The 17,180-nt window shown below is 37.0% G+C and overlaps 1 protein-coding gene across 1 annotated transcript in view; it reads left to right on the top strand.

Annotated features, from left to right (window-relative positions):
* Positions 1-17,180, top strand: part of exoc4 (exocyst complex component 4) — a 168,814-nt gene that overhangs the window by 96,022 nt on the left and 55,612 nt on the right. Inside the window, exons 12-13 of the mRNA XM_038298534.1 lie at positions 7,722-7,824; positions 9,693-9,809. Coding sequence (XP_038154462.1) covers positions 7,722-7,824; positions 9,693-9,809 — 220 coding nt within the window. The remainder of the gene's footprint in view (positions 1-7,721; positions 7,825-9,692; positions 9,810-17,180) is intronic.

Below are 17,180 nucleotides of genomic sequence, written 5' to 3'. Positions count from 1 at the left end.
CTGTTAACTGGTCATGCAGCCAAACCAGACAGAGAAAGCAGACACACTGCCATCTTGTGGTAGTATTGGTAAATGCTTGTTTGATTGAATGCATGGTATAGACCCCATCCGTATATAAAGGATGTTTTTTATGATAAAAGATAAACAAAAAGAAGATTTTTTGATAGGAAACAAAGAAATTGATGTTTGTATTTTAAGAGGTTTTGTTGTCAGGGATTGCCTGATCAATGTCACATCCTTATTGAAATAATTAGTTTGTGTTTACTGAAGTGTGTAAAATCACCACTAAATCATTATTGAATGTGCAGTCCGATAACAGCGAAAGCTGCATTTCTAGCACTTATTGACTAATCATTAGGGCATTAAAGCTAATGTTTATAATACCATAAAACTCATAAAATGTCCCCAGCTGTTAAAATCTATATATGAGTTTTGTATACTGGAGTGATTGCGCCATGCACCATAAAAGAGTAATAAAGATAAATGCTCTTAGCTGCTTTAAATGTGCTGCTTTGATGTGTTTGAAAAACAAGGAGGATCTGACATGTATCACATATGCAGGTATGCAGCAGCACACTCCTGCACACTCTCTCCCCTCTCCATTGGCAGAGTCACAGTTTGCACTGTCCTTGGTGTGTGACAGAACAAGCCTTCCTCTCTGAGCGGCAAAATCAGAATTCACCATAGCTGATGGGTCCGTGCCCGAGGGGAATTCTGGGAGATTTAAAAACGCTGAGTCCCTAATCGATCTCAGCACACTCTTATTCTGCTGTCTTTCTCAAACCTTTGCCTTTATCCCATTTCTCTTTCAACAGTAATACGCTGCGGTAGCAGATAGAGATGGATGTTGGGATCCCTATCCTTTCAATTTAAAGAAGCATTTGTTACTTTGGGTTTAGTTTCTGTTGAGAAAACGAATCCAAAAATGTTGTTAGAGATATTTATCTTTCATCTGTCTGAAAAAGTAATCAAACTTTGGGTTTATTTTTTCCTTAAAAAAAAAAAAAAATAATAATTTTTTTGTATTAGTTAGCCTCTTTATCGTTAACATGTACATTTTATCCTCTGAGAAATCTTTTTTTAGATGTACACACACATAGGACCAAGGCTCTGACATCTGTTTCCAAATGACAGATAATTACATGCTGTCGAGGACAATCATGTGAAGTGCTGCTAAGGAACTGACTGTAGAGTGCAATTGGTGCAGCTAAGGAGGGTTTTTTTTAAGGAAACCATTCCTCTTTTTCATTTGCAAGTGGTGTTGTGTAGCTGCATCTATTAATCAGTATTGATGTCATAGAATTATTATTATGGCATACATAATTACTATTTATTTATTTAATGTTTCTATGAGTTTAAAGAGCTAATATAATATCAGTTATGTTGGTTTCCAGAAAGGTTTGAATTCTCTAGCTCAAATTTAACTGGTTTGGGAGACCTGAAAAACCAGAACCCTAAATGGAAATCTAAAAGCTCTCTCCAAGTTTGCTTGATCTGCTTTTTACCACTGTGGGAACAGACTTCACTCAAAATTAAATTACATTTAGCATAATTAAGATTTAAATAGTTATATTTGTAGGCAGATGATAAGGGAGGATGTAATAGCATGAAACTACTCCTCTATGTTTTATTCATCAGGATTTGGCTCCTTCTCCCCCAAAAATCAAACATTAAAATAATATAATATAATAGAAACGATAAAACAAAAACAAAAAAATAGAAAAAAAACCCCAATAAAATCAGAAATTTAACCCATGTCCTCTTCTCGAACTTGTTCCTTACCTGAAATCTCCTTAAATAATTTTGCAATCCTGAAGCAAAAAAAAAAAAGTTTTAATTTCGTTGTTTTTTTGTGGTCAGGAAAGGCATCTTTTTTCTACAGCTAATACCGTCATTTTCTCTCATAGACGAGAGGAAGAAAAGAGAATTTAGATGTCATTATCTGTCTTTGAAAATAATAGACAGGGCAAAATAGGTTTAGTTATTTTTTATAACTTTAATATTCGTAGATGTCCTCTATTTAAAAAAACATGTACTTTAATGATATGCTGGTGAAGATTCTCAGTCATCCAGGTCATGTTCATTCAAAAAAGTTAAAAAACAATCCACTGAACTTTGTTTCCAAGTTGGAAGAAGTTTCGCTTCCCATCCAAAATGCCAGCGTTGAGTTCGAGGCTATATATAGTAAAGCAACAAGCCCTTGTTTTTGTTTAGAAAATATGCAAATCGAAACGAACGAACTGATCCATCCCTTGGAATGGGGGTCGTTTAGATTTTTATGTTAGCCTGCAAAGCCCCCTACCTATCTATGCCTCTGAAAGGGGTGTTGTTAAAGGGAATTGTTGGCCTGGCTGAATAAGCGAGGTCTTCTTTACCCTGTAAAGGGGTTGGGGGTTGCGATGATAGCGGATATCATTGATATACACTATATTGCCAAAAGTATTTGCTCACCCATCCAAATTATTGGAATCAGGTGTTCCAATCACTTCCATGGCCGCAGGTGTATAAATTCAAGCACCTAGGCATGCAGACTGTTTTTACAAACATTTGTGAAAGAATGGGTCGCTCTCAGGAGCTCAGTGAATTCCAGCGTGGAACTGTGATAGGATGCCACCTGTGCAACAAATCCAGTCGTGAAATTTCCTCGCTCCTAAATATTCCACAGTCAACTGTCAGCTGTATTATAAGAAAATGGAAGTGTTTGGGAACGACAGCAACTCAGCCACGAAGTGGTAGGCCACGTAAACTGACGGAGCGGGGTCAGCGGATGCTGACGCGCATAGTGCGAAGAGGTCGCCAACTTTCTGCAGAGTCAATCACTACAGACCTCCAAACTTCATGTGGCCTTCAGATTAGCTCAAGAACAGTGCGCAGAGAGCTTCATGGAATGGGTTTCCATGGTCGAGCAGCTGCATCCAAGCCATACATCACCAAGTGCAATGCAAAGCGTCGGATGCGGTGGTGTAAAGCACGCCGCCACTGGACTCTAGAGCAGTGGAGACGCGTTCTCTGGAGTGACGAATTGCGCTTCTCCATCTGGCAATCTGATGGACGGGTCTGGGTTTGGCGGTTGCCAGGAGAACGGTACTTGTCTGACTGCATTGTGCCAAGTGTAAAGTTTGGTGGAGGGGGGATTATGGTGTGGGGTTGTTTTTCAGGAGCTGGGCTTGGCCCCTTAGTTCCAGTGAAAGGAACTCTGAATGCTTCAGCATACCAAGACATTTTGGACAATTCCATGCTCCCAACTTTGTGGGAACAGTTTGGAGCTGGCCCCTTCCTCTTCCAACATGACTGTGCACCAGTGCACAAAGCAAGGTCCATAAAGACATGGATGACAGAGTCTGGTGTGGATGAACTTGACTGGCCTGCACAGAGTCCTGACCTCAACCCGATAGAACACCTTTGGGATGAATTAGAGCGGAGACTGAGAGCCAGGCCTTCTCGTCCAACATCAGTGTGCGACCTCACAAATGCGCTTCTGGAAGAATGGTCAAAAATTCCCATAAACACACTCCTAAACCTTGTGGACAGCCTTCCCAGAAGAGTTGAAGCTGTTCTAGCTGCAAAGGGTGGACCGACGTCATATTGAACCCTATGGATTAGGAACGGGATGTCACTTAAGCTCATATGTGAGTCAAGGCAGGTGAGCAAATACTTTTGGCAATATAGTGTATTTAGTAATCTGTTGGCCATTTGATGTAATTTTTTTATTTTTTTTTTATTCTAAAGGTTTATTAGAATGAATACCCTTATCCTTTATTCTGTTAACATAAGGAATTTGGAAATACATTTTAAAGCTGAAACGATAGGAGTTGATTTTATTTCCTCACACACCTACTGTTCAGTCACTCTCTGAAGTGAGATGGCATGTTGCTTTGACAGATTTTGTCCTTTTGCTGCAGGCCCTAGACTGCAGCACCATGTTGTCGAGCATCTGTTCTCTTTTAATCTAATTGGACGTTTTGCGTTTTGAACACTAGGCACACAACGCGATTTATTGTTGCTTTCATCAGCAGCAATATTCATCATGATCAGTGAATCAGGGCGCGACACTGTCCTTATTTCAGTGCTGTTTTTAAAAAACCTTTGTTTAGACCTATTTATTATTCGCCACAGTATTTTCAGTCACATGAAGGTTTGGTTTTTAGTTATGCATTCATGCTTTTTAGGTGTAGATAAGCTGATTATTGAAGTTTAAGAATTCACACACAGGGATAACTTCACACTGTGCTGATGCTGCTGTGTCTCAGCACTGCCAACACCTCCGCTGCACACAGCTGCCATATGGAAGGCTGTTTGGATGATCGTTTTGTTGTGGCTTCACATGAAGCTGACATGGCAAACATCGCACTTCACATCCAATTATAAGAGGATCATAAACAGCTCTTGAATCTATGGGAACGAAAAATGATCACAGGTCTGACTTAAAGGTCAGTGTTCATCAGTATGAAAGTATGGAAATAAAGACCAAATGCAGAGAATCTAGGGGAACAAAGAAAGGGCACAAAAAGCATTTTTTTTATAACAAACATGAATGTTTGAACAAATAAAAATGCCATATATGAGTTTTAATCAAAGACATGGTGAATGTCAAAATAGTTAATGAGCATCTATACTATAATAACAAAATAAACAAATAAATAGTAAAATCCAGAAATATTATTTAACAGCAAAAATGCAGATAATTTAAATAATACATGAATTCCTGGGCTCTGGGGGAGGAATATCTCCTTGTTATCTTGACAGCTATTTTATAACTTCTTTAACACTGTCAATTAATCCTCTATGGCAGCAATATGAGGTCAAACCTGTTTCAAACCCACCAGCTGTGTCATTTACATCACCCTAAAGTGCAGAGTTTGCACATTTTATGTGCACATGAGGGGGGGAAGTTCTCTGCTAAGCCCCCCATTTATCATAGATCTGCACTGAAACCGATTTGGTTTGCAGATCCAAGAAGGTCCTGAAAGATGCAAGAAGGGATGTTTGCCGAATGACTAGGTAGAGTTTTTTCTAAAAGATAAAACAGCGTGTGTTTGAATGAACACACTTTTTTACTTTGTTTCAGGTGCTTTTTTACCCTTTTTCCTCCTTTGATTGTTTTCTTTGGACTTTTTTACTGCTTTGACAGCAGAGTTCATATAAAAAAAAACACAATACACATCAGTTATAAAACTTTAATAAGAACCTTCTTTTTTCTTTAAACACAAACATTGTGTGTAGAAGCCTGATGGCCACTGTGTCCAGTGATGTGACACAGCTGTAGGAAGAAATGGATCAGACTAAATTCTTTTCAAATGTCTAGCATTCATAATGACATTATGAATAGCGCCTTAATTTGAGTTTTTCTCAATGCCATTTTTTCCGATCATGAATACCTAACAACAAACTTGGTTCCTCACAAAGCCTGGGTATGTTTTGGTTTATCTGCTCTCCCATCTATTGCCTGTCAGATCATTCCTCTCAGTTCCCTTCCTCACCTAACAAATCGCTGTGTAATCCTTAACTTTCCTGTCTTACATGCAAGCTCAATTTCTATCACTACATTTCTATTCTTAGGTAGGGACTCTATTCTTCAGTGTTCACATCTAACTCAATCATTCTTCATTATTTTTCTGCATACAGATTTTATTTATATTTAGCAGCTTTTTTCAGTATCTGTAGGTTTTTTTCAAATCTTCTGAGACATCATTTAAAATTATAGACCTATTGTTACAGTCGAATATTTCAAAAACTGAAGGTAGCTGTTCTTAGAAATCTCCTTTCTTAGAATAAACTTTACCCCATGACAATTTAAAGAAGAGACATGAAAGAGAAGTTAAGATGTTTAGATGACTGATGAAGCTTAGAAGCTTGAACCAATGTAAATGTGAGCTCAGTTCTACCCTGGCGGCTGTCGTTTGTCTGTTCCTGTAGGAGTTTTGAGTCAGCCTTTGACTCTCTAAATGGCTCCCCATAATGAGTTTAGATGCGTGTGCTTTGAGTTTTGAAACTAGTTGATGGTTTTTAAATGAGTTAAAGGAGTTTTTGTGTGCTCCAAGTTGTTTTGTGTCATTTGATATCATCATCATCTAGTGTTTGTGTATTCTAACATATAATGCCATCAGCAAGACATCTTCAGGACGTGTAATGATAATGAGTTGGGGAACATTTTTCGTTTCAAGATCATTTGTAAATCACATCCGTGGCAAAACATCCGTTTCTTTTCTTAGCAGGGCTGCTCGTTCTGTTTGTTAAGATTCTGTGTTTTAGGTCAGTTGCCATGGCTAAGCTTCGTTGCATCAGTATACAGTAGAGGCTTGCGACCGCTTTCCTGCCCTGTCCCTGCTGCCCATTACTCAAACATGGATCCCCCCTCTAGATATCCATCATCTTGAGACGTGTATTGAAACCATGATGATAATGACAGTAAGCGATGGATTTTAGAGCAACACGCATTTAAACTTCTATGATAAATTTTTGAGAATAAAGCTGTCAGCATTTTTCCCCTTACGGAGGAAAAGCTTTTGAATTGTGGTCTCTACATATTTATACCGTTAAGCTCTATAGCTGTTTTCCTATTGTTTTGGAAGTTTGAAGGTTTTAATGAGGCCACAGAAGAGTTTCTCATACTTAACTTTCTGTTGTGGTCGAGTTTCAGTGGGAATCAATGGAGGATTTAGAGTGGGCTTAGATTGTTCGCTCTCTCTGACACACATGGGTGCAATTCCCAACCACACACAGTCAAACATAGTTCCTCTGCCTTTGCTAGATAATTGGGTGCAAATCCTAAGTAGCGTTTACGTTTTTTGTCTAGTATATTCATCTACTTACATATGAGGTTGGCTTTATATTATAAATAACCCACCTGTTCTTGCCTATATTAACGCACATCAACTTTATTTTACTGAAGTCCAGAAAAAGTGGTTTCTCGCTCTTTAAAGATGGTCATATACTTAACTACCTGTCCAGAGCCCTCCATTGCATCACTTCTGTGCTGAGTTTATCTTCTGCTAGATTTCCCTTCCTTTTCTTCTTCCCGAGCACTTTGACAACCAAAACATTTTTCTTGTTGTTGTTTAGGTCATACTTTAAATGTCTCCCAGGTCAAAGAATATATTTTGAGGAGTTTGATTTATTTGTGCTTTTATATGGACTGAGCGCTTGAGAAAGCACTTACTCTTGCATGGTTTGCCCTGTGGTGTGTGTTAGACAAGGCCAGTGACCAGTGATTCACTGATAAATGATGTTCGTATGTGCCTCTACAAACCCATATATTACTGTCTGACCCCATCTGATATGACCGGACTTTAGCTGTATGGAAAAAATCCTGAGAGCAGCCTCTCTGTACCCCAGATTACTTTGTATTATTAGTGCTTTGCATCCCTGTCGTTGTTTATAGCTTCTTACGATCGTCACTGACCCGATTTTTCTTTTTTTACACACATACACTGTAAACTCACATTTTAAGTAATATGGTTAGATTAAGCCATAATAAGCCTCATCGCTCCAATGGAGCACTTTAGGTGAACAGCCTTCAACAAAGACACCTCCAGAGACCTTTATAGCTTTCCAACATTAGCTCCCATGGCAGATTTTTACCCTTCAAAGTATTCTAAGCTCAAAGCTTTGTCTGTGTTTCTGCCCGCCTTCCTGTTAATAATTTCCAACATTTTAGCCGTAAACTGCTCTCTTTGTTTAGTTTTGTTTCATTATTTAATAACTCTAACTTCTGTTCCTAGATTCATTCAGGAGATAGAGATGAACATGGGACCTAGCCAAGCCAAACAGTGCCAGCTCCGGGCCTTCCTCACCTACTACATCAATGACCTCTTCCTTAACCAGGTTAGTAAATATGTTAAGGGGTTGCCTCAATGACTAACTGACTAATACAAGCTCAGAGCAGCAGTTTATTGAAATATTCTAGTTTTTATATCTAATGTGACTCTTTACAGTGAAAGCTAAGGTACATTATGAGTCATTGTCACTCTAAATACCACACTGACTCATTGTAATCAAAACACATTGTCTATTTTTCGTTTTTCAAAGTGCTTTTAACTTCATAACCATAAGGGTGTATTTTACTTTTTAATTACACAAAGTGCGTTAGAATGCTAAAAAGAAAAACAGAATAAACATAAAAATGCCTGTTGCTAAGAAACAGAGTGTTACCTTAAAGTTGTAGGGAAGTCATATTTAAATGTCACAATATTCCGGCTTAAACATGTATATAAATGTACTCTTTATCAGAGGATATTTTCACAAAATTTGGAAAATTTCTATTTAAGAACAAATCATGTCTTAAAATCTGAAATCTAAAAACCTGCATTCGGCCAATCATATATCAACGGTCATCTGTTAATCACATTTTTTCAGTCATAGCATCTTGATGCATATGTTGCAGCTAATACATGCAACAGTTGAAATAAGAATCGTTTCCTTTCCCAATGAGTTATTCCCAGTGTTCACAGGGATGGACGTCTGTGTCTTCGGCAGGCGTAGAGCTAACAGAACTGGCAGCATTGCGAGGCAAGGGCTCAAACATGTACGGCTGTAAGCCTTCTACACCAAATTAAAGCTTCTGCTGCCCTGGCGTCCTCTTCCACTACAACTTCGTCCCCGCCTTACTCCTCTAAATAAAAAATTTATGATGGAGGAGACTCATCCACAACCTCCGACACAACACTCTCCTCCTCTTGCATGTTTCCGCTGCCCATAGCGTTCCTTGACAGTGTCGTTTCTAAGTCACCAATTTAGTGCTACTTGGTCCCAATGGAATTTCCCATTGGGAACCTACTAGTACTAAGTTGCTAACTGGTTAGCAAGAGGCTTCCGAGAAACCAGCCACAGCCAAACTTTCGAATATTCCACCAAAAAAATCCCGCCCCCTTGATAATCAACCAATCACATTCACTTTATTCACTTGTGCAAAGTCGTGCACCGTGCCGGAGAATTCGGAAATGCTACGGTTGGAACAGCCGTTTCCCTACGACTTTAATTAGTTAGATAGTTTAGTCTTCATGTTGTCTTCTGTTTTCTGGTCGTTTTTATACTAAATTTAATATTACATTCAACTTCTAATGGCCTAGAAAAATCCTTTACATGATGAACTCTCATTTGTTAGACAGAATCATCAAAAAAAAAATTGTATTTATATTATCAACGTTTCCTATTTTATTCTAAACATGGTGGATACATAAATGATTTAGACTATTTAGGTTACTTTTTTCTTCTCTATTAACCAATATTCTTTAATTCTTGCCATCAACTTTGACAAGCATCCCCTTTAAAATGTATAGAATATTAAACAATCAAATGTGTCCATTTGAAAATGAGGTATAGTCCTTAGTATCATTAATATATTCTTAAAATAATTTAACAGAACATTGCGCTTTAAAGTCAAGATTTTAAACATACTGGTATCTCTGTTCTGACTTACCAACTCAATATGATCTTGAATTGCTCCATCAGAAGACTTACTTCAGCTGGGGAATAGAGATTGGGTCTAAATCAAGATGTAGAAAAAGCTTTGAGTAAGATTTTTGATTTGTAGCACAAAATCCTGTACATTAACAAAAACATAAAACTAGTTTCGCTTTTTTGTTTTGTTTTTTGAAGTATTAATTATCGATGTACATTCATAATTTCCATCACTATTGCAACTATGATTTTATATTCAGTAGATGTTTTAAATTTTCTCCTTGAACCATCAGGTGCGGGCAGAAATCAACAAGGAAATCGAAGCAGTAAGTAAGGCTGCTGACCCCTTGAAAATCCTCGCTACTGCCGATACGATGAAGGTCCTTGGCGTCCAGAGACCTCTGCTTCAGGTGAGAAGTTTCAAGTATTACATTCAATATATTCCCAACATAAATTATAGATAATCTAAATGCAAACCTGGCTTATCCCAGTAAAGTGTTTGTATGTGTACCAGCTTCCCTGATTTATTTCTTCTTTCTGTGTCACTAAAGGGTATAATTCTCTGCTGTACCCTCTTATTTTCTGTGATTTCCACTCATGTTCACTCAAGGATTTGGGTTCCACATAATCCCATGTGAGCTTTTAAGGATAACCTTAAAAACACACTAGATGTTTTGTTTGGCACAGATTCACTCCTGTAGCTGTGTTCTATTGAGGACAGGCCCCTGGTGTACACTCACCTTGCAGCTCTCTGCTTTCTCTGATCAAGGGGGCAAGCTTTCTTTTTCCTCATCGCCTTGTTTCACTTGAATTTTCCTACTTTATTTCAGGTAAAAACCTAACGTCCTCATAGTTTCTCCCAAAATTAGAATTTTATAGTTTTTGGTGACTAAATCTTACCAAGCATCTACAGCCTATATATATATTTTTTTGTGTGTAATTCAAAGGCATTCTTTTTTTAAGGGGCAGTTTTTAATATTTAAAATAAATATACTTAGAGAAGCTGTCTCCATCCTTTACACGGGACTAACCAGTAGCATTTGATACCCCTCTTTGCTAGCTCACGGGTTGGACTCCATTTAACATTTTTATTGAGTTAATTTCAGGGTCTGTAATTAATAAATTGATTTACATTGAAGCAAGCAGATCATTTTAAAATTATAATCATTTAGCTTTTTAAACAAAATCCTGATATATCATTTACATTAAATGAACATTCTTTATAACACTGCTCCATCTGAATATGATAATAATTACATTGCAAGCAGGAGTTAAAGTTCTATGTTGATGTCCTCGCTGAGAACTTTTGAGTGACTGTTGTCACTGGCAGTCATCTAATTCTTCACAAAACCATAGTTAGTCTGTGACTGATGTTGCACTGAGAAGTCTATGTTGTTGAGATCATTTTACTGAAACCATTGTTCAACCGATCGGTAAACAAAGCAGTTTTTTTGAAAGTTATGTGTGACTTCATCAATCCCTCCTATACAGAGCAGTTCAGTTTATCAAAAGAAAAATGAATACATCTTCTGTCTGATCTTAATTGGATCTGTTTTACTAGTGGTTTTTGTTAGTCTTTCTTAGGTAAAACTGGTTGGAGATGTAAACATTTCCAAAGCCATGATCCATACTGTTGGCCAGATAGGTCTCAGCATGTTCTCTTCTCAGAGTTTTGTGAAGCTCATTTTTCTGTGTACTTTAAAAATGTATTTGACATACATGAAGGTTTTATAGTAATGAGTGGTATCTGTGTGTGTTCTTGCCCACACGGTTCTCAAGAGACATCCCAGAGAGGAGGCTGTTGGTTCTGTGGGTGTCTTATGTGCAACAACTCTTGGAAGTGAATGTTGGGCTGTTTGTTTCTGTCAGAGCCTTCCTGTCTGTTTTCTCACAAGGAGCGAACAGCGGAGAGAAAAGGGACTGTGGGTGTTTGGAGTTCAGCAGGGTTTGTTTACGGCTCAGGCCCCTCCTTAACGAGGAGTTCAGCATCTTCCTAATTATGCTGCTGTGGCTAATGAGGCTCTTTGCTGATAGTGGGGAGTGCAATAAAACACTCCTTTGTTAGGGCTTTTTGCCTGTTTTAATTGGGCTAAATAAGAAAAGCCTTCCAATGTTTTCTGTGCTGAAGTTTATATTCAAGTGTCAGAATGACATTTCTCTATATTTGTGATGTGTATTTGTTTCTAAGCTAGTAATTTTGCTACCTGTATGTCTGTTACCGTGCTTTTGGTCTACTGTTTAAGTGGTTTCCCATTGTTTTCTTCTGTGGCCTCGACTCACAGTAGACGTGTTTCCATCAACATTAATTTTTGAAGTAACTTCAGAATAGCTTGATGGAAACGGCAAAAATAAATCAACACACTTGACTTAGCAAAACACTCACTTCAGTTGGTTTTTAACTTTTTTATGAATGAAGGGTAAATGCGCTAAAGAGGAGATGGAAACACAATTCTATAATCAGTTCTTATTCTGCTGCCACCATCAATCATTCCACGATCTCGTCGCATCTCCGGATGGCGCGTATTGTCACAAATAGTAGCTAAAATGATAAAGGTAGTAAAACGTGCCAAATTCCAACACCTTTATTAAAACATTCCATTACTTAACTGTTGTTTGCGTTGCTGTGCTCCCCCTTTCTTCCTGTTTATTACAGCCAAGCTTAACATCAACGTATGGCAACATTGCCCTTTGCATCAACTGGCTAATTCTTTCCAATGGATGAAAATGCATCTAGATCACATTTTAAAGGTTGCCTCAAAGTTAGCATGATATTTGAATGGAAACAAAGCTAATGGGATTCTTCCATTATCCTCCTTCCATCCTCAGTGTTTTTATTAACTTAGGCACAGCTTTTATGATTACTAAGGTTGAAAAGCTATACAGCAGGTACCTAGATAGTACTGTTATACTGTATGTGAAATATATTCTAGTTCTCATAATGCGTAGTGAGGGAAGTGTTTGTTCTTAAAACACATACATTTTAAACTTGGCTTAAATAAAATGTCTATTACAGGCATAAGTGTCTTATGAGGCTGTAAATCTGCTAAACTCCTTTAGTGGGAAAAATTATTACTGAATAATCAGTTCTGTTGGTTTGTTGGGAAAAATGTGATTTCAAATAGTTGAAAAATCATACAAAGTCCTTTTGTAAATGAATATTACAGGTCTAATGGAGAATATTCGCAAATATTTGTAAACACCCACCCTCTCCACTTTTTGAAATAAATTGCATATGCACAACCTTGTACCGCTCCGGAGAGGGAACGTACGCCTGTTGAACACGTGCGAGAGCGTGCACAACTCCACGAGTGCACGAGTCATTTTCTCCTCTCTTTAAAAGTTGCTGTTTGCATCGCTCATACAAGCTTACTTTCCAAAAGAAGATTTGCAATTTTTTCCACTATGTCAGACTTGGCACAGGTAAATGAAAATGTGGAGGAATACGCAGGAAGGCCTTACGTAAACATATCACCAGAATGATTGACAATTAAGAGGAACACTTATTTTGATGATCCACTCAGAAAAAGAACATCCTCTACTATAACGCTAACCTTTTTAAATTCAATTTAGGATTACAATTTATTTTGGATGCATGGTTATATTTATTTAAAAAGTTGTAAGGGAAAAATAAATAAGATATCTTTGTAAAATTTGCCCATATGTACTTTATGTGCCCCATTAGACAACATGGAGGATTCTTTGCCAGGTGTTATCAGAACCAGACAGCACATCAAAGTAAAAGGCCCAGCACGTTTGATACGCAGGAAAGAACCTAATATTGCTACACAACATTAAACTCTTCCATACAGTCTGGCAGCGGCCGTATATAGAAAAACCATAGGGGATCACAATTTTTATAGAGGCATCTGCTCACTGCAGCCACTGAAGCGCACATTCATGTGCAATGGTATAAATTGTAGGAAGTTATTAACATCAATGGTTTTTATGGTGGGTTTTTTTTATGATATGAGAAACTGAAAAATTAAAATGAACTGTTTTTAACTGTAGTCTTACATGCAGGTTTAAACGACTATATATAGCTACAAATTTAATTTTTATAGTAGTTTTACCTACCTTACCTTACTTTGTACTTTCTCTTCTACCTTGCTTAGGAAAATTGAAGATTAAATCATTATTTTTACAATTTCTTTTGAATATCCTGAGCATAAATTCATTATGAATGAACTCAATGAGTTGTTTGGGCTTAGTTTTCTTAGTATTTAATAGCAAAAATTCAATATGAAAAATAGTTTAGCTACAGTTCTTTACTAATGTGACTTAAAGAAGTAGTTCTTTAACTATGGAGCTTTGGAGATTTTAATATACTCCTAAAATCCACTTGAATTATTATTTTGCTGTTTTCATTAAAACCGATTAGCAGAATCAACATAAGAAAACACAAAAAAAGGCTAAATTAAATGCAACTGTACTCAGAGTAATAGGAATCAAAGAAAATATTTGACCATGTATAAAATATTAAAGTCTGTAACTTAGTGATATTATTGCTACAGCGTACAAGAAAGGGTTCTTTCTTCTGTCTGTGACAGAATTACATTTATCTTTGAGTCAAACTATTATCAAGTAAATTTGTGTTACATTTTTGGATAAAGCTTAAGAAAAAGTTCAGGATGTTTAAAGAGTTATAAGCACATAATATTAGTGATGCATCGATCCAGAGCTGTATCCTTTCTAGATCAAGTATTGGGGACAAAGAGCTCGATTCATATGGGCAATGTGCTCAGTCTGTTTCTGTAATGCATTTAAGTTAGGTTAAAAATTTCTGTAGCAGCAGAAAGTTTACTTGTTCATGGGCATCCATCTTTGATTTAATAAATGTTACCAGCTTCAATCCTTACAATTGGTTTTTTAGATGGCATTTGTTCTTTTAACACATTTTACTGTTTATGACTTTTGAAATATATATATATATATAATATATATATATATATATATATTCGTATATGTATACATTTAAAACTATCAACTTACTGGTAGAGAGGAGTTTTTGATTACCTTTTAAAAAATCAATAAAAGAAAATCATTTCATGATATTAAAGCAAACTGTTTTAAATTAAAGCTCTGCTATCAGAAATGTAGCATGTTCTACTGATATCCAAATTCGAGTATCGAATCGAAAGTGTAGAAATTATGGATCGGTGCATCCCTTGAAAATTTCGACAAGTTTTGTTTTAGGCCACATGTTTTTATTGACCTTGCTTTGTTTTGTTCTGTAACTTCATAAACTTTTTCACTAAAGTACAGTTTAGTAATATATGGAAATCTATTGTTTATTTTGCTGTTTTTTTTTAATTGCTCACTTAATTCTAACATTTATTTTCTTTCTGAAAATCTGCATGCCATATTACCAAAGCCGTATTTGACATTTTTAGTAAAGGACATTAAATCTGTATTTGTAAGTAAAATCATGATAATAAGATTATCAGGTAATTAAAAACACTAAGATACCCCTTACATGATGACGAGAAATCATTGATATAACAGGTTTGTTCATAAAAAAACGGTTTAGAGCAACAGATGGCAACACACATCACATTAACCGGTGTCATTCAGGAAAATTTAGATGTCAGTGAGGAAATCTCAGAAATCTTTGAGATCAAAATGAGGTTCAGGGTAAATAAACATGGCCAATAAAGAAGAAGCAATGGCAACACTTTGTGGAGTAAATTTTACATAGAAAAAACATAATAAGAAAAGGTGTAAGTTATGGAAGTGGACCGGAGAGTTGTGTTTATTTTTCGTCTGGAAATACTTTTCAATCGATTACATGTCATATTTAACAGGCTGCGTCCCCTACTGCACTCAAAGAATTTAACACACGGTAAGATATGGGGCCAAGACAATCCAGATATCCCGTGTTTGTGATCAGAGTGGTCAGGATGTCCTTTCAAGCTGACAGAATTATCTCATAAGATTATCTAAAGCGTCAGTCCGTTAATCAGGGTCTCTCCAAGAGGAAGAGCAGGAGAAAATGCATCACAGTTGACTCATTGTGTGAACCAAGCTTAAAAGTTTGACCTGTGCGTCATAATCTGGGTGATCACCATTGTATTTTAAATGCTAAATAACTACAGATAGCTGTCGGATGTAGATATAGTGCTGGTCAATTTTAGTCTGTAGAAGATTAGACTAATTAAAAATCAAAATCTGAGCTTTGGACCTCTAGAAAATCTTTTGTTTGTTGACATTTCTGATGTGGAGGAAAATCAAGATAAGCAGAAAAAGGAACAATGCCTATTTTCTGTATACAACACATAAATCCCTGTCACAATACAGTGTTTAAATGCTCATAAGTCTTGATTCTAACTCTCCTGATAGATTTTTTTTTTGACTACTCCTTGTTAACCTCTACTTTGATGTAATAAACCAAATATTCTGGAAATAATTTCCATCACATTGACCTTTAAGGTTAACCTGTGTTTCTATACACATTGTTGAAATAATCTGGTTATTTGTCAATGCTATCTCCTGTTGTAGAAATGGTTAAATGGACTGTGTGCAAATTCTGCGTGAGAGTCCAGGTGAATATAATGAATATATATTAATATGAAAGAGACATGCACTGAATGTCTGTAGATTAAAAAGTATAAATAAAACAGGCAGCGATTTCCCTATCACTAGTTCCCAGTTATGTCAAGTACTGCTTTGATATTTCATGTATATTAAATTCTACTGATATGAATATGAGCCTGACATAAGCTATATATATTGTCCACTAAGAGCATGAGATAGAGCTTGGCAAGGTCAGTATATAGTTCAATAGGAGAGGTTAATGTCCATTTCTGTGTCTGTGTGATAGCACAGCCTGGGTTGATGGGTTCCCAGAGGAGAAGTCCTTTTAAAGACTGGAAATTTAACCAAGTAAAAAAATAAATAAATAAACTTGTATTTTAATTTTTTCATGCCATCTTCCTTGCTTTCCTTTTTTGTGGATCTTTTCCCTTTTGTTCTGTGTCATCTGTTGTAACCATAGTTATTCTTGTTTTCCTTTCATTTTTTCAGCGTGGTATCGCACAAACACACACAGATGCTATCTGTCCAGCTTTGTGTTCCCACTGATTGATTCATTTAATTAGAGATAGATCGAGGGGAAAAGAGGCGAGTGGTAAAAGAAAGAAGAGGTGTACAAAAGACGAATAAACAGGATAGGGAGGGTATGGTCACTCTGCTGGATAGGCTTGAGATTGGCTCCATTAATCTTGGTGGAACCCCCCCAGTGTCCCTTTTACACTCTCATTTTGTGACTTGCTAGCAAACAAACATGCACCCAGTGTGCCCATGTAGACGTACCCATTTGCAACGAGACAAACCCACCAAAACAGCAAACAGGTGAGCACCCTTCTATGATCCTGAGGTAACCATTGTGGAGCCATCTGCCTGCTCAGTCATATGCTGTGCTTGTGTTTCTCTAAGAGTCAGTGAGCGCCGATGAGTTGTTTGTAAGCTGCTTGTTTACTTCATTAGCCAAGACCACATCTGAGCCATAATTACTGAACACATTGGCCCTCTCTTTTCAGCTAAGCATCATTCAGCTCTGTCCCCAATGTCTCCACACAATAACCCCTAACCAGTGCTTGTGCATCTGCATGTCCGCCTTGTAATTGCACATTTGTCATTTGCACGTTTGTGTATTCGCCCATTTTTTTGGGAGTTTTGTCTGCAAACACAACTTGATCCCCAGCCAGATGAGGACAGATTTCATTCACTCGCTGTCAGCTGTATGAGAGTTTGCTACAATGCTGATATGTTCAGCCGCCGTTGGC

Source organism: Cyprinodon tularosa, unplaced genomic scaffold, assembly GCF_016077235.1.
Source record: "Cyprinodon tularosa strain WSP-4 unplaced genomic scaffold, ASM1607723v1 ctg111, whole genome shotgun sequence".
Classification (NCBI taxonomy): Eukaryota; Metazoa; Chordata; class Actinopteri; order Cyprinodontiformes; family Cyprinodontidae; genus Cyprinodon; species Cyprinodon tularosa.
The sequence above is the reverse complement of the archived record's forward strand: the minus strand, read 5'-3'. Positions and strand labels throughout refer to the sequence as shown.